The following is a 24,481-nucleotide window of genomic DNA, read 5'->3' as shown; positions in this document are numbered from 1 at the left end:
AGGGTCAGTACAGCTGAACAAGGGACAATGTTTCCATCCTATTGGATTGGCCTGGACCTTGAGCTGGTGTAACCAGAACACTAACCCATTCAGATCTCTGAATGAAACAGATACATCTCTAAGCATTATATTTTCTGTTTCATCTGCACAACCTTTAACAAAATACCACTGGTCTGAAAACTTCCATTTGTACAAGCCAATATTTGCTCAAGGTACTTTAAGTTTTTTTTTATAATTTTAGTTGTCGCCAGAGTATAAACAATCAGATAAGGATTAAAAACAGGACGAAGCAATTCGACCCATTTGTCTACCCTGCCATTCAGTAAGATCATGATAGATTGTTTTTCTTACAGCTGCTGTTTTTGCATTAACCTTGTGTACTGCACTGAGCAAATGTTTTAGGCTCCTATGTGTAGCTGGGGTTGCAAGACTTTTGCACAGTACTGTGTTTGTCAACGTGGAGTGGAGAGTGAGTTTGTGAATCTGGTGAGAGCAAAGGTTATTGGGAATGGTAAGGGTGGAACGCTGTAGGAGGGCTGTGGGAAAGATGGCGGAGAAGGAGCGCCAGGAAGGGGGGGGGGGCGGGGCGGGCGGGGGGTTGGGGAGTAGCACAGGTGCAGACACATCCAGCCCTGAGACACCAGGCAAGGACATTTGATTCCAAACAACTGGTTTATTGATCATTACAGAATGCCTTTCTAGTGCTTGACCTTAGAAACTAGTTGACCTATATTTCACAACCACTTATTACTGTGATACCTTTATTCAAAGTATTATCATCCTTAATTCAAACCCTGATTTAGGCAATGTTATCAAACTCAGTTCTTACTGATGGATCTCTGTTTAATTTCTGCTCCTTAAAGTTCTTCCAGGAGTCAGGAATGGTGAGGAGTCTTAATTCCAGGATTTCAGTTCATTACAGAGTACAAGCAAGCACACAAATACTTTGCCAACTAAACAAAAAGCTGAGAAATGATGCAAAGAGGTGAATTAATGCTAAGGGATGTAAGGTAAATGAATAAAGATGGCACTTCTGAAAAATCTGTCAGTTTTATAGATCAGACATTCCTTAGATAGAACATAGAACATAGAAATCTACAGCACATTACAGGCCCTTCGGCCCACAATGTTGTGTTGAACATGTAACCTACTCTAGAAACTGCCTAGAATTTCCCCAGTGCATAGCCCTCTATTTTTCTCAGCTTCATGTACCTATCTAAAAGGCTCTTAAAAGACCCTATTGTATCCATTTCTACCACTGTTGCCAGCAGTGCAGTCCATGCACTCAGCACTCCCTGAATGAAAGACTTACCGTAAGACATAGCAGAAGAATTAGGCCATCTGGCCCATTGATTCAACTCCGTCATTCAATCATGGCTGATCCTCTTTTTCCATCTCTTCCTCAACCCCAATTCCCGGCCTTCTCTCCATAACCCTTGATGCCATGTTCAATCAAGAACCTGTCAATTTCTGCCTTGAATACACCCAACGACCTGGCCTACACAGCTGCATGTGGCAATGAATTCCAAATTCACCACCCTTTGGCTAAAGAAATTTTCCTGCATCTCTGTATTGAAAGGGCGCCCCTCTATCCTGAGGCTGTGCCCTCTTGTCCCAGACTCTCCCACCAATGGAAACATCCGTTCCACATCTACTCTGTCTAGGCCTTTCAATACTTGAAAGGTGTCAATGAGATCCCGCCCTCATACTTCTGAATTCCAGCGATTACAGACCCAGAACCATCCAAAGTTCCTTGTATGATAAACCTTTCATTCCTGGAATCATCCTTGTGAACCTCCTCTGGACCCTCTCCAATACCAGCACATCTTTTCTAAGATGAGGGGCCCAAAACTGTTCACAATACTCAAGGTGAGGCCTCACCAGTGCCTTATAAAGCCTCAGCATCACATCCCTGCTCTTGTATTGTAGACCTTTTGAAATGAATGCTAACATGGCATTTGCCTTCCCCACCAGCAACCCAACCTGTAATCTAACCACAGTGTTCTGCACAAGGACTTTCAAGTCCCTCTGCATCTCAGATTCCTGTATTTTCTCCCCACTTAGAAAATAGTCTGCACATTTATTTCTACTACCAAAGTGCATGACCATACATTTTCCAACATTGTATTTCATTTACAATTTACTTGCCCATTGTCCTAGTCTGTCTAAGTCCTTCTGCATTTGATCTGTTTCCTCAACACTACCTGTCCCTCCAGCAATCTTTGTATCATCTGCAAACTTGGCAACAAAGCCAGCTGGTTCATCATCTAAGTTACCCCTGATATCCCTTTGGTACCTATTTCCTAGCACATTACAACTTTGCTGCCTTGTGTTAGCCATTACAGCCCTGGAAAAAAGCCTCTGGCTATCCACACGATCAATGCCTCTCATCACCTTATACTCCTCTATCAGATCACCTCTTATCCTCTGTCGCTCCAAGGAGAAAAAGCAAAGTACACTCAACCTATTCTCATAAGGTACACCCTCCAATCCAGGCAACATCATTGTAAATTTCCTCTGCACTCTCTCTGTAGTATGCACATCCTTCCTGTAGTGCCAGAACTGAACACTAAGTGGGGTCTGATCAAGCTTTTATATATCTTAGATAGTGATGAATTAATTAATATGATATATAATTAAAACAATAGCATCATGTGAGTAATGTGCCAATGAAAAATGAAACAGATAAACCATTAGTTAAACCATTAGTTTAGTTGCTGTACGGCTTTCTGCCACTGAGTATGAAAATTACATGAATTTGTTAAAAGGTACAAATCTTATATCAGGTTTTATTTAAAAAGGCGGTGGTTTCCAAACTTACCAAAACATAACCACTAATTCAATAAATGCTTCATTTGTTGCCCAGGAGATGTAATATCCCAAATGTAATTTACCATGTGGAGGAAACAAGCACTGGGAAATATTGAGAGATTTTCCTGAGGACTAAACATCAAAGGTTTGCTGAGGAATATTTTTGTATGCCCAATATACACTTTTCTGATGATAAAAATCCATGGAGAAATGTCAGTGCTAATGCTATTGGTTGCAATGGTACAAGAAGTAAAATTGCTGAATCAACTTTTGAACTTTGAGTAACAGTTCAACATTTCATAGTGGTTAGGACTATTTAAAGTTATATCTTCATTTGCAATGATACCAAACAAGGCAGTAAGGGGATTTGGGTCAAATTGGACCCTAAAAAGTTGTGAGAAGGTATGAAATACTTCTGGCCAAAACTTTTCAATTGTAGGGCAAAACCAAAACATATGAATGAAAGAGGCATTTGCAGAGTTGCATTTATTACAAAGTGGACAAACATTCGGGTAAAAACTGGACAGCTTCTGTTTAGAAATGTAAGCTCTATGAACCACTTTAAATTGTAGAAGAGAATGACAAGCACAGAAAGATGATTTATTAACCCGTTTAAGAATTTTATTCCTTCTATCATTCCACCTATCATCAGAAATCTGACAATTTAGGTCATCCTCCCAAGCTTTTTTTTATTTTAGCTAAAAAGTCTTGTCTAGAATCAATCAACAAGTTATAGATACCGGTAATAGAACCATTAACAAAAGGTTTTAAATTTAAAAGATCGTCCAGTAAATTTTTATCAGGACCTATAGGAAAAGTAGTTAATTGGAAACATAGAAAATCTCTAATTTGAAGGTATTTGTAAAAATGTGTTTTTGGGAGAGCAAATTTATTTGATAATTGGTCGAATGAAGTTTTAGTTTTTACCTCTCTTTTAGCAAGGAGAGCAATCTTGCTTAAGTGGAAGGAGTCCAGCTCTTCTACACATCTTCAATGGCTACGTGATATTATGTCTTATTTAAATTTAGAAAAGATCCGTGTGTTCAGTCTTAAATTCGAAACAATATTTTTATGGTATCTGGGGACCTTTCCAAAATTACTTTTCCAATTTATAAAGTTTAACAGTGCACAGACTTTTATGTATATTTTTATCTTCTCTTCTTAAGTGAATATGTCTTTTTTTTTCTAATTATCCATTATCATCCGTCAGCTTTTTTCTTTGGTAGTTGGTAGGGGGTTGACTTTTTTATATAAAAAATTCTTTTATGATGTATGACTTATCTTTAAATTTTTGATTACAGAGTGGTATGCCTTTATGTGTTATGCTATAACATTTTGATCAATTTTATTACAGTATATGAATGTACACAAGTTATGTTGAGATGTCTCTATGTGTCTCTCTGTAAATCTTGTTTTTTTTTTCTTCTGAATAAAAATATTGTAAAAAGAAAAGAACATTTAACAGTGGTGTTGTATTTAATAACAAAGTAAGTTGGCTGCTGTAAAGTGAGGAGATATTAGCAGGAGGTGATATAAAATAAAAGAACTCATCCAAATGAAGAAAATGGAAAGCATACTGCTGGGCCAAGAGTAGAGAGCTAAGGCAAATCATGACTGAAATGATGGAACATTTAATCTAACTGAGATAGGAGGCTGACCTCAAAATGTGTGCTGAGTGTTGTATGCAAAATCAGGCTCTTGAACTAGCATGAATAACTTCACTCACCTACAACTCTCTTTTTCAGTATTAACTCATTATTTTTATTTGCACTGTAGATCTTCTTTTGGACATTGGTTGTTTGTCAATCCTTGTTTATAGTTTTTCACAAAGTCTACTATATTTCTTTATTTTCCTGTAAATACCTTCAAGAAAATTACTTACAAAGTTTATATGGTGACATAACATAGAAATTGAAACATACAGCACACGCCAGGCCCTTCGACCCACAATGTTGTGCAGACCATGTAACCTACTCTAGCAGCTGCCTAGAATTTCCCTAGCGAAAATCCTTCTGTTTTTCTAAGCTCCATCTACCTACCTAAGAGTCTCTTAAACATACATATATGTACTTGGTTAATAAATTTCCTTTGACTTGCTCCTTTATGCACCCAAAATTTCCCCGGTGAAATTATAACAACTTACATTGTCATGGTGCTTTTAGTTTGATGCAAGCGTTGTAGAATTTCAGAATTTCAGATTTAATCCTAGCCTAATCATAGGACAGTTCACAATAACCAATTAACCTACCAACTGGTACGTCTGGATTGTAGGGGCAACAAGAGCATCAGGAAGAAACCCATGCAGTCACAAGGAAAATGTATTAACTCCTTACAGAGTGAGGTGGGAACTGAATCCGAGTCACCTGCATTATAAAATGTTGTGCTAACCGCTACACACCAATATTTAAGTACTTAGATGTGCCTTGTAGCAAAGGCCCAAAGTTAATCAAATATTGTTGCTGATATTATGAATGAACTAGTTTTCTGTTGTAATGGATCTTAATTAAAAATGGTTTTGCTTGAGGGTGCAGATGACTAATATATATTTGTTACACAATTGCCAATATTTATTCTTTCCTACAGAGCCAGAAAAGCTACAAAAAGCAAAATCAGCTCAAACAACAAAAACAAAAGGTAACTGTAGTATATTTAATATTTTAATAATATTTGAGTAATATTGTATATATATAGTTTAATTCATTATGGATTATATGTACAAAGTACATAAATGGTGTGCATCATTATGCCACCATGTCATGTGTGAGTGCCTCACTAAAGCAAAGCTAAGTCGACCCGTATCCCTGGCTCCTGTGTTTTACTTTCAATTAGTTTCTGGAGTTACAAAACATAACAGTAAAAAGCAAAGATTATATGACTAGTCATAATGTGTAATTTCAACATTATTAGTCAATGTTTTGATTGATAATTTATATAAGAATGAAGAACCAACAGTTTCCAAAAATGGAAAGAGGGTACTACCTGAAGTACACAATAAAATCTGATACAGAAGTCAAAAGATGTTGGCCGTTTGTCAAAGGAACTAGGATAGGAAACTCACTACACAGCTTTTAATTAATTGAAGCTCACACTTTATTGTCTCTGCACAAACAACAAGGCCACTATGTTGACCCCAGGCAAATAACAGAGAACAAGAATTCTACTGTTCCCTCTGCACCAGTACACACTCAGACCACTTTCCCAATTTATATCAGCAAAATAGGTGATCTCCGATGGCCCGATAATCGATCCTTTCTTCTCTCTGCCCCTGGCATGGGTGTTTTTCCTTGCAATGTGTTATCATTGATAGTGCAATCGAAATGTCCAATTTTAGATTTATTCTTTATCAATGGAAATGTAGCATTTCAGTGTCATTGGATAAACATCACCTGGTTGACCCTTGACTCCTTTTTGCTGGCTTTGTTTCTGGACTACAACCCATATTGTTCTATGGTTTCTAGACCCCCAACCTTGATTCTTTGTTCCTTTCAATTCTGACTGGTAATAACCTAAGCGACTCAGACACTCAGTCTAATGAGATTGCAGATTGCTCCTCCGGCAAGTCTGGCACTTAACATAGTAAATAGCTACTTGTCTGAGAACGGTCTCAGGTTTACCAGAAGCTCCTTGTGTCCACATTCAATTGTTCTGATTAGATTATCCCAGAGCAAGTATCAGTTCAGAATCCACAAAATGTGGGGGTGGGGTGGAGACACAAAATGGCGGTCTCCATCCTACTGTCCTTGACTGATTCGATTTCGATATTTTCTTCTATATTTCAAATCTGCCATGGCCAACTAGGAGTGCACTCCATCATGGCGGCCAACGATTAGCATATTTCCTCAACATACTGCCACCTTTGTACATCTGCTTCATGTTATGTGCTCCACGATATCTAACATTGCTGCCTTCTTTATACAGACATGCACCAGACTCTGTGATTTGAGAGGAAAATCAAGGAACTCACAGACCTAACCGGTGGCGAGGTGCTTATGTCACCTGACGCTTTAACATATGCACGGTTAAATGTGTTAATGTTAATGTATTCACTGGACACCTGACATGATAGAAATGGTGTCCACCCCATAACGGTAGCAAGAAATGGGTGGATCCAATTTATTTTGGGACATTACATTCAATAATGTAGGAGGCAGCATGGTACCATAGCGAGGAGCACAGTAGTGCAGTAGCATAGGAGATAGTCCAACACTTTACAGCACCAGCTGTAAGATCAGGACTCGATTGCCGCCTCTGTCTATAAGGAGATTGCATGTTCTGCCAGAGACTGTCTAGGATTCCTCCTGGGGCTTTGGTTTCCTCCCATGTTCCAAAGGTGTACAGTTAGTGTTAGTGAGCTGTGGGCCAGCTATGCTGGTGCTGGACACTTTATGGGATCCCCAGCACAATCCTCACTGATCTGATTTGATACAAACAACATATTTCACTGTATATTTCAATGTACATGTGACAAATAAAAGTAATCTTTCTTTTAATTTCTGCTGAAATAGCATGTTAAGGCACAAAAATTCTCCTGTGATTTTACTAATGCTTGATGTACATTTGTTCATGTTTACTTAATATTTATGTAAGATTGAAGTATGAACAATATTGATCTTAATTCAATTGTTCACCAAATGCTTAGAGGCTGAAACTATGAAGAAAGTGAAACCAAAGCCTGCAGGGAAAGGTAACGAAGTTTAAACTGTATTAATATTAATCTACAATTCTGACATCCCATCGCTCTTCTTTTCCTTTACTAAAAGTACAGACCTGCCTGTCGGTCTCTGAGGATAAATGAATATGCTACTGATATTCATAGGAATAGAGATTTGTCCAGTTAAACCAATATTTATCCATACAAATCCATCAAGTAAATAATCTTGACTATTTTGAAAGAATGATAATGATGGCAAAGTATGATTAATGTATTAAACAAACTGGGGTAGCACGGTAGCATAGTATAGTTGAATTTTCAAAAAGACTTCAGACAAGTTTCCACACATGAGGCTGCTTAACAAACTATGAGCCCATGGAAGTAAAGGAAAGATTCTAGCAAGGATAAAGCAGTGGCTGATTGGCAGGAGGCAAAGAGTGGAAATAAAGGGAACCTTTCCGGTTGGCTGATGGTGACTACTGGTGTTCCACAGGGATCTGTGGTTGGACTGATTCTTCTTATGTTATATGACAATGATTTGGATGATGGAATTGATGGCTTTGCTGCAAAGCTTGCAGACAATGTGAAGATAAGTGAAGGGGCCAGTAGTTTGGATGGAATACAGTGTTGGGAAATGTACGATAATGCATTTTGGTAAAAGGAACAGACTATTATCTAAATGGGGATATTCAAACATAAGGGATGCAGAGGATCTTGTGCCAGACTCCCAGAAGGTTAATTTACAGGTTGCGTCTGTGGTAAAGAAGACAAATGCAATTGGAATGGCAGATGGAATACAGTGACGGGAGGTGAATGTTCATGTACTTTTGCAGATGAAAAGAAAGGATTCATTATTTTCTAAATGGAGAGAGAATGTAAAAAACTAAGATGCAAAGGGACTTGGGAATGCTTGTGCAGAATTCCCTAAAGGTTAATTTGCAGGTTCAGTCTGTGGCAAGGAAGGCAAAAGCAATGATAGTATTCATTTCAAGAGGACTAGAATATAAAAGCAAAAATGTAATATTGAGAATTTATAAAGAACTGGTGTGGCCTCCCTTGGAGTATTGTGAGCAGTTTTGGGCCCCTTATCTTAGAAAGGATATATTGAAACTGGAGAGGGTTCAAAGGAGGTTCAAGAAAATTATTGCAGGATTGAATGGCTTGTCGTACGAACAGTGTTTGATGGCTCTGCCTGTATTTGCTGGAATTCAGAAGAATGAAGGGTGAAGTCATTGAAACCTATTGAATGGTGAATGGCCTTGATAGAGTGGGTACAGAGAGGATGCTTTCTCAGGAAGAACCTAGGACCCAGCCTCAGAATAGAGGGATGTCCTTTTAGAATGGTGATGAGGAATTTCTTTAGCCTGACAGTAGTGAATCTGTGAATCTGTGGAGGCCAAGTCTTAATGTATATTTAAGGCAGAGGTTGATAGATTCTTGATTGCTCAGGGCATGAAGGGATATGGGGAAATGCAAGGAGATAGGGGCAGAGAGGGAAATTAGGTCAGCCATGATGAAATAGCCTAATTCTGATCTTATGTCTTATGGTCTTATGGTTTCTTATGGTAGTAGTTATCACAACACTTTACAGTACCGGTAACCAGGGTTCAATTCTCACTGCTGCCTGTAAGGAGATTGTACGTACTCCCCATGATTGCATGGGTTTCCTCCAGGTGTTCCGGTTTCCTCACACAGTCCAAAGACTTACCAGTTGGTAGGTTAATTGGTTATTGAAAATAATCCCATGATTAGGCTAGGAGGTTGCTGGGCAGCATGACCTAAAGGGCTGGAGGGCCTATTTCACGTTGTATCTCAATGAATAAAAATAATTAAACAAAATTAAACAAAATCTAACTAAAATCTGTAAAGATTGTCTTCATGAATGCTTTCCCAACATTGAGTCATAGAATACTACAGAACAAAAAAAAGTTCCTTTGGTGCTGAATCTACTTAGTCCCACTGTCCTTCACCTGGACCATAACTCTCCACATCCCTCTTATCCATGTACCTATCCAAATTTCTCTTCAATGTTGAAATCATACCTGCATCCACCAATTCCTCACAAGCTGTTTAGCTTACTAAATCTGCACTTTGATTATATCTGATACATCCCAAAGCTGAGAATATGAGTAATGAGCTACTGACAACTAAAGGAGAGTCGACAGCTTTTATTTTGTTTGCCTGAGAGATATTTAGCAAGCAGTTAAATTTTTCTCTCTTACTTTACTCCATAATGCAGCATTGAATTTACCGTCACCTTCGTGATCATGAAATAGAAGTTAATCAATGAGCAAGGAGTCAATCTTTATCAAGCAAAGGCAAAAATATAGATTGATGCCAAAACTGATCATTGACTCTGTAGGAGCCATACATCTGTTTTCTATCTGGATTGTATTCTGGGTTGCGCCTTCATTATGTGTATTATGGTAGCTAGTCACATGAGTGGGGCAATATGGTGAAAGCGAAGGGAATAGGTTCCGTATCCGTGCTTTCTTCTGGGCAGTTTGGAGTTGAGGACCGACAGATGTCACATCTTTTATTGACCACTTAGTTACGCTTAAGTTTCATCGCTTCAAGATTGTTTATTTTGCTTGTTGCTAATAAAGGATCAAATACAGTTCTTCAATGTTTGGAACATTATTACTGGAGTAATAATGATTGGAGGATGCGTCACACAAGAATAACAACACGTGCTAGGTCGCCAACAGCAGTGCTGGCAAATGTGTGCATGAAATTGTTGCCTGCAGTTCTTTTAACTTGCTGATGCTGATGATTGGATTTGGTTCAGATATCAAATCCTCTGCAGTGATATTCCGCCTTTCATGTTTGTACAATATTAGTGTCACTCCATCAACTCTACAGTTATTTTGCTTTTACATGAGTCTTTAGGCTGGAAATTGACCTTTGTTCATCTATATTGAATATACTAGGTAGTAGCATATGTGCTTAACTCTTCAGCAAAATTCAATTCCATTTAAGTTAACGTTTGGTAATGCCGCTGTGGATAAACCTCTATCTCAATGCCAAATAGTTTATTCATAAAAACATGTTCTGTGCTGGGTACATTTATGAACCAAAGTTTTGGACCTTCAGCAAGATAACAACTAATATATCTGGTTTTCATTTAATTAAAATTAATTATTTTTAGTTTAAAAATTAAAACACTCTTTAAGGCCTACTTGGAAATGTTGTTTCACTGATAAACATATTTCCCAACACTAAGTGCCAACCAGGGAGAACTCAGATTTTTTTTCAAAACGTGATATATAGCTTTAAAAGCACACATGCGGAGTACTGACTAAATTTATTTTTCTTTGGTTTAAAACTTGAACACTAAAACTGAAGGTGAAAAATGTAGGGAGAAACTACAAATTAATGTGAATTATTGAAAGAAAATAAAAATTTGATCCAAATTGTTCAGCCTGAAGCATTTTGTACCAGCAGCTGAAATACCTAACAGAAGTTTTGTATTCAATTAAACAACTAATATCCTAGGTTAAAAAAATAGAGAGACACTGTGAGAGGCACTGTGTTTTGGTCCCATCACCATACATTTCTTGGTAGATTGCTGGTGTTTTAGTCAAACGTGCAGAGGTGTTGAACCAATATGCATGCCAAAATTCATTATGTCATTAAAAAACAGAGTCAACCTTTATAACTTTATAAATTATCTAAATAATGGTATGTTCCTCTAAAGTACTGGTTTCCAATCTTTTTTATGCCATGGACCCTTACCATTAGCTGAGGGGCCTGTGGAACTCAGGTTGGGAACCGCTGCTCTAAACTGTCCATCTAAAATGAGGAATTGTCAATAACAGAACAATTTACAGGATCAGTCCGCAGACCATATCAAATCAGTCTGTGACTTTGCTGTATTCAGTTACATTTTTCAAGAATGAATACCGTTGCATCTTATTGATTGAAATTTTCTATCAATCAAAAGTAAATGCTTTTATCAAACATTAATGAAAACCCAAAAAAACGCCTTGCAGAAAGCCAGAACTAAAGAAAGAACAGTTCAAGTCCTAAGTATATTTAATGGTGAGTTAAGTGTCAGTCAGAAGAGGGCCACATTTTCACTTCTACTAAAGCCGTGGCAATATGCTATTGATACGAAATAGGATTTAACCCCCATTATGTGTATCAAATGGTGTTGGTGGCACTTCTAGAGTGGTAGTGTAGGGGGTAGTGCTTGTCACTCTTGCTTTCAGCTTCCACCACTGGCTTGCAGTCTCATGAAAAGAGAGCTGAATGTGAAAGTCTGTCCCTGCCTGGTCATAGTCTCTCCAACAGCAAGCCTTGTGTAGTGCCTCCATGCTGGCAACACACAGAAACTGAACTCAGTTTGGACTCAGGCTGAACTACAGAGGACAGGGAGGAGGTCTGGAACCTGCACACGGAGCACGCAGGCCCACCGATGTGCGGGCACGCCCTGGTGCTCGTGAACTAGATCCCCAACTGTGGGTAAATAGCACACCTGCCTTGTGGACAGTCTTGGGAGAGGCGAAGGCCACGGGAGGAAACCCAGACAGAAAATCTGGAGTGGAGCCCCTAAGGCAGCTGGACTTTACTGAACATCCTTCCGGCAGCTCCTGCAGCCAGGCTGGTGCCAAAAGCTTTGCTTCACTTTCCTTTGGACTATACGGTGAGGCTGAGAGGAAGCTCTTGACAACTGGGCATCCCAGGATCTCCATACCTTCCGGCCAGGCTTGTGTCCGATGAGGTGCCGCTTCTCCATTGATCTTTGAGCCAGATGGATGCCACCATCGTCTGAATGAGAATCAGGTTTATTATCACTGACATGTGTCATGAAATTTGTTAACATAATCATCATCATCAACCCAAATCACGTTAATTGGATAAACTTCATTCCTGGATTTCATTTCTCTCATAAGCAAATCCATTGGCCTGACTTCTGGTTGCGGACTCATCGAGCTATGTTTCTGGAGCACTGTCCACACCTTCCACTAACGGCAGGTAGCAGAACATCCTGCAAAAGTTGTGCACTTCAGCTTCCTCAGATTTTTCTCACAAAGAAAAATCTGACAGATTTGACTTGCATCAGATGTCTTCTGTTCAAGTGCAAAATAAGAGGATGGAGTTTTTCATCTTTCCTTAATTCCGTTCTATAAAAGTACCCTTTCTCTTTTATCTCAGCAAATCTCTACTTTGGGATTGCCACATGAAGAGTTACCTATCCCTTGTTAGAGATTCTACATCAAGAATTCCAGGGTCTTGATTAGCATGAAATTTCCTAAATCCCAGTTTGCAGACATTGTTTGAATTTTGACATGTTCTTAATTGTTCTTTGTACTATTGGCTTTTGCCTGACAGTTTCAACGTATTTTCTTTATTTGTCTGGAACACTGATAGGATCTACTTCATCATTCAATTTCTTGCTCCCCAAGCATACTCTTGCTGCCCCTTAACATGCATGAAAATTGATGTAATTGACACCAGAGTGGCCTGCCTTTTAGCTCCAATGCATTTCCCAATCCAGTATGATCCACTCCTGTCACCAGTCAGATATTGAGTAGACAGTGAATTGGTGTCAAAAGTCAAAGCCAATTTATTGTCTAAGTATGCATATGTCACCACACATTACCTTAGAATTCATTTTCTTGCAGACATTTACAAGAAAATAAAGAAATGCAATAGAATTTCTGACAAGAAAAGAATGATAAATAATAGGTAAAGATTGATAAAACAATCATTGTGCAAAAATAAGACAAATTGTGCAAGTAAAGAAAAATAATACCGAGAATCTGAGTTGTAGACTGAGTTGCAGATTCCAAGATATTGAGTCTGTAGGTTAGAAACATCGAACCATAGAAAACCTACAGCATATCATAGGCCCTTCGGCCCACAAAGCTGTGCCGAACATGTCCCTACCTTAGAACTATCTAGGCATACCCATAGTCCTCTATTTTTCAAAGCTCCATGTATCGATCCAGGAGTCTCTTAAATGAGCCTATCATTTCTCCCTCCACCACCACTGTTGGCAGCCCATTCCACACACTCAGCATTCTCTGCATAAAAAACTTACCACACACATCTCCTCTGTTCCTACTTCCAAGCACCTTAAAACTGTGCCTTCTCATGCTAGCCAATTCAGCCCTGGCCAAAAGCCTCTGACTACCCACACAATCAATTTGTGGGACTATAGGATTAGCTCGGAGTTGTAGTGAGTGAAGATATCCACACCAGTTCAGGAGTTTGATGGTTGTAGGTTAATAAGTGTTCTTGAACCTAGTGGCATAGGACCTAAGGCTCTTGTACCTCCTGCCTAAAAGAGACCATGGCCTGGATAGTGGGTGTCCTTGATGATGGATGCTGCTCAGTAGTGGAGAGGGCATTTCCTTTGATGGACTGAGCTACATGGATCACTTTCTGTGTACTTCCTTTTATCATCTTCTGCTTTGTAATTATAAGGCTTCAAATGTGACATCTCTACAGGAGTATCAGATCTTAAAAGATGCATGAGATGGGTGATGCTTTAATGATACTAAAAGGCAAAAATTATCATCTGCACTGTTACTGTATATACTAACATAAACATAATTCAAATTGAGTGTGTAAATTGGGAGACTGATACTTTTTAATATTTGTGTGTAAAGCAGAATACTTAAAGCATCTGATTTAATTGTTTTCTAATTGTTTAGAGACTGTTACTGTGAAGCAAGAGAAACCAAAGCCTACAAAAAAAGGTAACATGGACATTAAAACAATGAAATGATTAAGTATGTTTCTAATCTCACAGGAAAACTTACACTGAGTCTTGAGGAAGGGGTGGGATTACCACATCAAGCGTACTATAATGCATTGCGATGTACAGCTCTTGTTGGCCACAAAAGGAAAGTGAATTTTAGAACAATGATTATCATTTCAAAAATGTTTAATTACATCATTAATCTTGAAACATAATTAATGACTTACTAAGCTTCCGAAATGATGGGCAGGAATCCAAATGGGCTTTTGGCAAAGGGCCCAAAATGAGTACAAACATTTGGCCCTTTTCCCAACCAAGCTAACTTTCTCATCCCAACATCAGTTCCTTGAGGCAGCCAGTGCTAACACACACAATTAAACAAGCTACAGACTGCTGGTAGAAGCACAGCGATTCTAATGCAGCTCACCCACCAGAGGACGACTGTTTAGTACTGCAAGACTCTTCACTTCTCTATCACAATCATTGACTTAAAACTCACTGATTCCTCTTTACTTAGCCCACAATACTGCAGCTGCCAATCTCTTTTGGAATCCAAATGAAATCAAGGTTCACACACAAAATGCTGAAGGAACACAGCAGGCCAGGGGGCAACATCGATAGAAAAGAATATACAGTCAATGTTTTTGACCCAAAATGTCGACTGTTTACTCTTTTCCATAGATGCTGCATGGCCTGCTGACTCCCTCCAGTGTTTTTGTGTACTGCTCAGATTTCCAGCATCTGTAGATTTCATCTTGTTTGGGAAATCAAGGTTGGAGCTTCCTGCGACACCTGCCCAATCCACCTCCTGTAGTACGGTTGATTGGGAATAGGTATCTACACTGACTATAGGAGTAGGATCTCGACAAGTGCTTCTCTTTATTGCAAAAAAAATCTCAGATTTTTTAAACAACAGAAAAGCTTAAATAAGTAGCTTCTTAGAAGATATTCTTCTTTACAATTATGTTATTGCTAAATGGGCTCATTTTATTGCAAAGGCAAATACAGTTAACTGATTAGAGCTATTGGAACTCGCAAAAGCTTATTTTTTGACATTACAGTGGTTTTAATTTTCTGATAACTTTTTGGTGTAATTTGATGCATATCAAACTTCCCAGTCATTTAATATATAAAGTCACAAAGCTAATTAGATTTACTTCCCCAAATAAATGATAGAAAAATGTTTGTTTAATTTAGCTCTAAGATTAATTTGAAAAGGACGTAGATGTAATATTTGTATATGACCAATGCACAGGCTTCTTTTGCTGTCTGTTGATTTTTGGAAATGAGTTTCTGCGTTTTCAGTTTGCACTTTGCAATATTTATATGTAATGTTGTCAAGTGTCTGTGCATCTCAGAAAGATAAAATGCTTCAGCTTCTTAATCAGGTTGTTTTTGAAATATAAGCAGAATGTGCTGGACACATTCAGCCAGTTTAGGCAATGTGAATGAGAAACATGTTTCATGTTGAAGTCGTTTAATCAGACTTCAAACATTTACTGTACTCCCATTTTCTTTTGGCATCATCCATGAATTGTGCTAGTCGAATGAAGCAGTTTTAATCCATATGCTTAATTTAAATGTAATTTGCTTAATTCTGCCAAATTATTACAACATTGTGATTTCATGTTGTAATGAAATATGTTATTTGATAGAATTCATAAGGAAATGTCAAAAATCCACATATCAGAATATGTCAGCCTCTTTTATGTAGACAATAATTTTCTCTGTGCTTCTCATTCTATTCATATACTGTAAAAAGCTTTGAGATAAACAATTTTGCAACCTCAACTGGGTTTTCCCTCTCCTTTGAGGCAGCCATCTTATAATCATAGAGCCTGGTGCACAGGAGCTATTCAGCCCGTTGTCTGCTTGCTCTCAGAAAGACAATCCATCAGTCCCATTCCCCACACCAGTAGCCTTGCAAGGTTTCCTCTCTAAAATGTATCCCATGTCTTTTTGGAAACTCTGATTCATTGTTTCCATTCCCACTGTAAGCAGTGAATTTAAGTTATAGCTATTCAATATTATGCTTTTGTTCACAATTCTATGTTCTCCTCAATGCCTCCTGGGCCCCCTCATCTTCAAGCCAATTGCTGACAGAAACATATTCTTTCTCGTTATCCAAAGAAAACTGTTAAACACCTCGATAAAATCAGCTGTCAACCTTCTTTGCTTCGAGGACATCAACATCAGCTTCTCCAAGTCTAAATTATTTCTGAAACCTCTCGTCACTGAAATAATTCTAGTAAACACTTCAACACTTTGTCATGTCCTTTCATATCCTTTCTCAAGCGAAGTGATCCAATTGGATGTCAGGTTCCAGTTGTAGCCTCATTAGTGGACCATGCATAAGGGTCACGAGGGAATCCTGCCTGAAGAAAGCTTTCTGCACTTATTTTTCTAGCCTTTTTTGATAGCTTCAGTTTTGCCCACTCTCCCCACAGTCAGTCCCTGTTCTTCCCTGCAAGCATTTCTCCTGCTGTAAATGTTATTTTGTTTAACTGCAAAGGCACTTAGCATTCGTTGCCTTGCCCGTCTCAACCAAACCATGCGGCTGCTTAAACTCCCTGTGCACATTTTTGCTAAACTAAAAGCAGCTTAAACTTTGAAACATTCAAAATGACTTGCATTTTTCTCTGCCAAGCCTTCCTTGGTGTACCATCTGCAGGAACTTGTGAAAGAAGCTTGATAAAATCATTAGTGTTGGGTACAATAAACCTGACTCTTCTTTCTCTGTATTCAAAGGAATCTCACCAAAGTTAACCTCCACTGGAGCATCTTACTGCCCTTTAGCAGTGAAAGGGGAGGATTACAGCCATTGTTGGGGCAATTTTTCATTTCTGTGCATTATATATTATATATATTACATATAACCTATGACCTCAATTATATATATATAAAATAACCTGAATATACCTGTAAGTTAATTTGTATGTTAATGTGACTTCAGATGTAGATCTAATAATTACCTAAATTGTTATAATTTTCAATACCTGTGGAGAGGAAAGCAATTTTCAAGCCAAAGATCATCCATCTGAACTTTCGAATCCATTTTGAAATATCAACTATTTTTCTCTTCATTGGTGCTGTTAACCTTTCTGGTTAACCTTGGTTCTTTCTATTTTTATGAACAGAAGAAATCCTGCAGAGGCTGCAAATCCAGAGCAACACACACAAAATGCTGGAGCAACTCTGCAGATTTGGCAGCATCTATGGAGACAAAGAAACAGTCGATGTTTTGGGCCAAGACCCTTCATCAGGATTTGAAAGGCTGGATAGCATTTATCATTTTTATGTCCTGATGGAGGGTTTTGGCCTGAAACGGCAACTGCTTTTTTTCTCCGCTTTTCATAGATGTTGCCTGACCTGTTGAGATCATCCAGCATTGTGTGTGTGTGTGTGTGGGTACATGCTGCTTTCAGATTTCCAGCATTAGCGGTAGTTTAATGTCATTGAGAACATCTGGTTAATGTCCATCCAACCATCATTAATATTAATTCTAATCCAATGTTTAGAGGCAGAAGCTGTGAAGCAAGTGAAACAGAAACCTGCAGAGAAAGGTAACACAGAAACTGTTTATGTGCACAACTATTCTCATGGTTTTTCTCTTTCCCCCAGAACCACAGTATGTCTTTGGGTTGGCTGGGTTATCATGAACTGCTATTGGTATTAGCACCTCAGCACCTGCTGTGGGTGCTACATGGCCTCCTCCCTGATGGGAGTGGGACAATCTATAAACAGTCTGGGTAGGATCCTTCATAATGTTACTGGTCCTTTCCCAACACCTTTCTTTATGTCTTTAAGGAGCTCCTTCAATATTTCACCTTTCACTCTTAACCCATGACCTCTAGTTCTAGTTTCTCCCAGCCTGAGTGGAAAAAGCCTGCTTGTATTTATCCAATCAATACCCTTTATAATTTTGTACACCTTTTGAAAAAAATAAATAAACATTTAAAAGACTGAAATGTAAAACTGTTGATAATTTCTGATCACTATTCAATAACAGATTGATACACCAATAGTAAGGAAGAGTCTATTTTAAAAAGGCTGCAAAATTTTTAACTCAGATTTTCATAATTTTGTTCCTTAACAGCAGAAAAATCAAAAGTAACAAGTGAGTGACTTTTGTAAATATTTCATTCTTGTTTGCTGTTGTGTTAAATGATTAGAGCTGCTGGCAAATCCATTGCAAATTGGGCATGAAATTTCAATTTACACTATTTTAAGATTGTTGGTATCTTTTGTTCCCTGAATGAATTACAGGAAAATCATTATCCTTCACCATACAAGGCACATCATTTTAATGTAACATTGTAAATAAGCAATTATTGATGTTTCATATTGTTCACTTCTAACTTTGGGATATTACAAGTTGTAAGAGCAATCTGTAGTCTATTTCTTCTTAACATTACCCTCCTCAGCAAAACTCAATGACACATAAATTCTAGAAATGCTTTATTTTACTTGTGTTTGGTATGTTTGGAAGCATTCAATAAGATGAAATTAATCTTATTGGCTCGTATTCCTGACTTTCCTGTATGTTGCATTAAAAAGCGAAAGGAGTCTACACTGAGTTGACCATTAACATCACAAACATCTTGTTATAGTGTCAGTTGCATTCTGATCTCAATATGGGTGAAAATCTGCAGATGCTGGAAATCCAAAGCAACACTGACAAAATGCTGGAGGAACTCAGCAGAATCTATGGAAAAGAGTAAACAGTCAATGCTTCAGGCTAAGACTCTTCATCAATCCTCACCCAACATCACAATTTCAACCTAATCTCAACCCAACATCACAGCTCCTGAAATTAATACAATGCTGAAATGAAGGCCAATGTGCCAATTGCTTTTTTTATGATACTATCTACCTGTGACCCTACTTTCAAGGAATTATGGATCTGTAGGCCCCGATTGCTCAGTTCTACTGCACTCCTCAGTGCCCTACCAATCACTATGTAAGACCTACCCTGGTTGGTCCTCCCAAAGTGCAACATCTCACACTTGCCTGCATTAAACTCCATCTGTCATTTTTCAGCCCATTTTCCCAGTTGGTTCATGCCCAACTGCAAGCTTTGATCGTCTTCCTCGCAGTCTACTGCATTCCCAATCTTAGTGTCATCTGCAAGTTTGCTGACCGATTTACGACATTATTGGTTTACCAGATCATTGATATACGGTAGATGCTGACCTAGCACTGACCCCTGTGGCACTCCACTAGTCACAGGCCTCCAGTCAGAGAGGCAGCCATCTACAACCGCTCTCTGTTTTTTTTTCCATAAAGCAAATGCCTAATCCAATTTACTATCTCATCTTAAATGCCAAGTAACCGAACCATGTGAAATCTTGTCAAAGGCTTTGCTGAAGTCCACAATAAAAACATCCACTACCTTGCCTTCATTAGCTTTCCTGGCAACGTCCTCTAAGAACTCTATAAGATTGGTTAGACAGGACCTATCACACACAAAGCCATGTTGACTATCCCTAATCAGTCCCTGTCTATTTAAATACTTATATAGTCGGCCCTCCTTATCCACAGATTCCACATGCGTGGATTCAACCAACCGCGGACCGGGAAAACCCAGTTCTCTCTCCAGCACTCGTTGTTTGAACATGTACAGACTATTTTTTCTTGTCAGTATTCCCAAAACAATACAGTATAACAACTATTTACATAGCATTTACATTGTATTAGGTATTATAAGCAATCTAGAGATGATTTAAAAGTACAGGCCGTCCCCGGGTTATGTACTAGTTCCGTTCCTGAGTCCGTCTTTAAGTCAGATTTGAAGTCGGAACAGGTACATCCAGTATTATTTAGCATCAGTTAGTCATACGTTTGTCTTATTATATAGTATATATTTTACCTTTCTATGCATATAAAACACTTAAGAAATGTACGTACTTCAATAATTAAACAACTGCATTGCTTAGTAATAATTGTAGCTTTCGTCGGGGCAGGGCCTTTCTCATGCACCATTAAAATTATTCCGAATGTTGATCGATGTAGCCGAACACTTTTCCAAGGACCGATGGCATTTCACCTCTTTTTGATTGCTTTATTACTTTGACTTTATTTTCAATTGTGATTGTGATTAATTTCGTGAACAGAAACACTGCGGATTCAGAGCTGCGGCGCCAGGTCCTAATGTCCACCGCACTGAGACAGGTTAAATAGGGGACTTGAGCATCTCCTTTTTTTGGTATCCGCGGGGGGGTCCCGGAACCAATCCCCCGTGGATAAGGAGTGCCGACTGTATACTGTATCTGGACCATTAGAATACCTTCCAATAACTTTTCCACTACTAATGTCAGACTCACTGGCCTATAATTTCCTGGCTTATTCGTAGAGCCTTTCTTAAACAATGGAATACCAGTAGCTATCCTCCAAACTACTGACACCTCACCTGTAGTTGAGGATGATAAAAATATCTCATTTAGGGCCCTGTGCTTGCCTTCCACAGGGTCCAAGAGTACACTTTGTCAGGCCCTGGGAATTCCTCCGCCCTAATTTGCCTCAAGACAGCAAACACCTCCTCCTTCGTAATCTGTATTACGTATTATCTGTATGTGTAATCTGTTCATGATCTTGTTGCTGCATTTCATCACTTCTATCCTCTTCCTGAGTAAATGCAGATGCAAAAATAAAATTTAGACCTCCCACATCAGTTTGGCTGAACGCAATCAAAAGATTTCCAATTTGATCTTCCAGGCGACCAATTTTGTACTTTGGGATCCATTTGCTCTTAATATATCTGTGTTTACTTCCATATGGCTGCGGATGCTGAGAATCCAGAGCAACACATACAAAATACTGAAGGAACTCAGCAGGTCAGGCAGCATGTATGGAGAAGAATGAAAACAACTGTTGTTTCAGGCCAAGACCCTTTCTCGGTCAGGAATGTAGACAGTTTATTCCTCTCCACAGATGCTGCCTGACATGCTGAGTTCCTACTGGATTTTGTGTATGTTTATTTGGAATTAAAATGACTTCATTTTGTATATTCAGGCGAATTAAGAACACTTCTCTTGTTACGGTTTTTATCCTTATCATCAATGGTAATTAAATAGAAATGAAATGGTGAAGGAAAGGTTGGTGAGAAGAATGCAGTGTTGCCTCATTTTTCTATGTAAATCAGAAGGAAAAAAACAGAATTACACTCCTGTGTGTGACAATAATTGCAGGACTGTATATTCATTTGGAATATTTTGAATATATGTTTAAGAGGTTACTATCTGGCTAATATTCATGCTTAATGAAGATCTGATTATCAATTGTCCTTTAAACAATTAGAGGCAGAAGAAATAAAGAAAGTGAAAACAAAAGCTACAGAGAAAGGTAATAAATATTCCTGGATTTCATTGCTTAAGTTGTGATAGAATTGGAGGGGCAAGAGGGGGAGGTGTCACGTTGCTTGTCAGAGAAATTATTACAGTGGTGATTTGGCGGGATAGATTAGAGGGCTCATCTAGGGAGAATATCTGGGTGGATTCGAGGAATAGGAAAGGTGTAGTAACACTTATAGGGGTGTATTATAGACCACATAATGGGGAGCGAGAATTGGAGGAGCAAATTTGTAAGGAGATTGCAGATATTGGTAGTAAGCACAACGTTGTGATTGTGGGAGATTTTAATTTTCCACACATAGACTGGGAAGCCCATTCTGTAAAAGGGCTGGATGGTGTGGAGTTTGTAAAATGTGTGCAGGATAGTTCTTTGCAGCAATACATCGAGGTACCAACTCGAGAAGGGGCAGTGTTGGACCTCCTGTTAGAGAATAAGATAGGTCAGGTGACGGAGGTATGTGTTGGGGAGCACTTTGGGTCCAGTGATCACAATGCCATTAGTTTCAATATAATTATGGAGAAGGATAGGACTGCAACAAGGGTTGAGATTTTTGATTGGAGAAAGGCTAACTTTGAGGAGATGTGAAAGGATTTAGAAGGAGTGGATTGGGACAATTTGTTTTATGGGAAGGGTGTAATTGAGAAATGGAGGTCATTTAAAGATGAAATTTTGAGGGTGCAGAATATTTATGTTCCTGTTAGGTTGAAAGGAAAGGTTAAAAGTTTGAGAGAGCCACGGTTTTCAAGGGATATTGGGAACTTGGTTTTGAAAAAGAGAGAGATCTACAATAAATATAGGCAGCATGGAGTAAATGAGGTGCTTGAGGAATATAAAGAATGTCTATAGAATCTTAAGAAAGAAATTAGAAAAGCTAAAAGAAGATATGAGGTTGTTTTGGCAAGTAAGATGAAAATAAATCCAAAGTGTTTCTACAGTTATATTAATAGCAAAAGGATAGTCAGGGATAAAATTGGTCCCTTAGAGAATTAGAGTGGACAGCTATCTACGGAGCCAAAAGAGATTGGGGAGATTTTGAACAATTTATTTTTTTCGGTATTCACTAAGGAGAAGGATATTGAATTGTGTAAGGTAAGGGAACCAAGCAAGGTAGTTACGGAAACTATAGTTATTAAAGAAGAGGAAGAACTGGAGCTTTTAAAGAATATAAAAGTGGAAAAGTCTCCTGGTCCTGACAGGATATTCCCTAGGACCTTGAGGGAAGTTAATGTAGAAATAGCAGGAGCTCTGACAGAAATATTTCAAATGTCATTAAAAACAGGGATGGTGCCGGAGGATTGGCATATTGCGCATGTGGTTTCATTGTTTAAAAAGGGTTCTAAAAGTAAACAAAGCAATTATTGGCCTGTAAATTTGACATCAGTGGTGGATAAATTAGTGGAAGGTATTCTTAGAGATGGTATATATAATATTCTGGATAAACAGGGTCTGATTAGGAACAGTCAACATGGATTTGTGTGTGGAAGGTCATGTTTGACAAATCTTATTGAATTTTTTGATGAGATTACTAGGAAAGTTGATGAGGGTAAAGCAGTTGACAAGGTTCCGTACAGAAAGTTAGTTAGGAAGGTTCTATTGTTAGGTATTAATATTGAAGTAGTAAAATGGATTCAACAGTGGCTGGATGGGAGATGCCAGAGAATAGTTGTGGATAACTGTTTGTCAGGTTGGAGGCCGGTGACCAGTAGTGTGCCTCAGGTCCAATGTTGTTTGTCAAATACATTAATGATCTGGATGATGGGGTGGTAAATTGGATTAGTAAGTATGCAGATGATACTAAGATAGATGGCTTTGTGGATAATGAAGTAGGCTTTCAAAGCTTGCAGAGAGATTTAGACCAGTTAGAAGAGTGGGCTGAAAGATGGCAGATGGAGTTTAATGCTGATAAGTGTGAGGTGCTACATTTTGGTAGGACTAATCAAAATAGGACTTACATGGTAAATGGTAGGGCATTGAAGAATGCAGTAGAACAGAGTGATCTAGGAAGAATGGTGCATAGTTCCCTGAAGGTGGAATCTCATGTGGATAGGGTGGTGAGGAAAGCTTTTGGTATGCTAGCCTTTACAAATCAGATCATTGAGTATAGGAGTTGGGATGTAATGTTAAAATTGTACAAGGCATTGGTGAGGCCAAATTTGGAGTATTGTGTACAGTTCTGGTCACCGAATTATAGGCAAGATGTCAACAAAATAGAGAGTACAGAGAAGATTTACTAGAATGTTACCTGGGTTTCAGCACCTAAGTTACTGAGAAAGGTTGAACAAGTTAGGTCTTTATTCTTTGGAGCATAGAAGTGAGGGGAGACTTGATAGAGGTATTTAAAATTATGAGGTGGTTAGATAGAGTTGACGTGAATAGGCCTTTTCCATTGAGAGTAGGGGAAATTCAAACAAGAGGACATGAGTTGAGAGTATAGGGGCAAAAGTTTTGGGATAACATGAGGGGGACCTACTTTACTCAGAGAGTGGTAGCTGTGTGGAATGAGCTTCCAGTCAAGGTGGTAGAGGCATGTTCAATATTGTCATTTTAAAAAATTGGATAGGTATATGGACAGGAAAGGAATGGAGGGTTATGGGTTGAGTGCAGGTTGGTGGGACTAGGTGAGAGTAGGCATTTGGCATGGACTAGAAGGGATGGGATTGCCTGTTTCTGTACTGTAATTGTTAAATGGTTTTATAATATAATGTTACATCAACAGAAAATTTACATTTGATGGTAACTTTGCAGATCTTCCTTTTCTACATTGTATATTTCCTTGTACATTTAAGAGATTACTATCTGTTTAATATTCAGTTTTGATGAAGATTTATCAATGAAACTAATTGTTTTTTTTTATTAATTAGAGGCAGAAAAAATAAGGAAAGTGAAACCAAAAGATATAGAGAAAGGTACTACAATATTACACCAACAGAATATGTATATTTGATGGTAGCTTTGTAGAT

General features: G+C 38.4%; 1 protein-coding gene across 1 annotated transcript in view; it reads left to right on the top strand.

Annotated features, from left to right (window-relative positions):
• The window catches only part of LOC132400263 (triadin-like), a 264,638-nt gene that overhangs the window by 156,766 nt on the left and 83,391 nt on the right, over positions 1-24,481 (top strand). The window contains exons 23-27 of the mRNA XM_059981238.1: positions 5,395-5,445; positions 7,451-7,495; positions 14,125-14,169; positions 17,690-17,734; positions 18,268-18,288. Of these exons, the coding sequence (XP_059837221.1) occupies positions 5,395-5,445; positions 7,451-7,495; positions 14,125-14,169; positions 17,690-17,734; positions 18,268-18,288 (207 nt within the window). The remainder of the gene's footprint in view (positions 1-5,394; positions 5,446-7,450; positions 7,496-14,124; positions 14,170-17,689; positions 17,735-18,267; positions 18,289-24,481) is intronic.

The sequence above is a fragment of the Hypanus sabinus genome, chromosome 10 (assembly GCF_030144855.1).
Source record: "Hypanus sabinus isolate sHypSab1 chromosome 10, sHypSab1.hap1, whole genome shotgun sequence".
NCBI classification, from domain to species: Eukaryota; Metazoa; Chordata; class Chondrichthyes; order Myliobatiformes; family Dasyatidae; genus Hypanus; species Hypanus sabinus.
The sequence above is the reverse complement of the archived record's forward strand: the minus strand, read 5'-3'. Positions and strand labels throughout refer to the sequence as shown.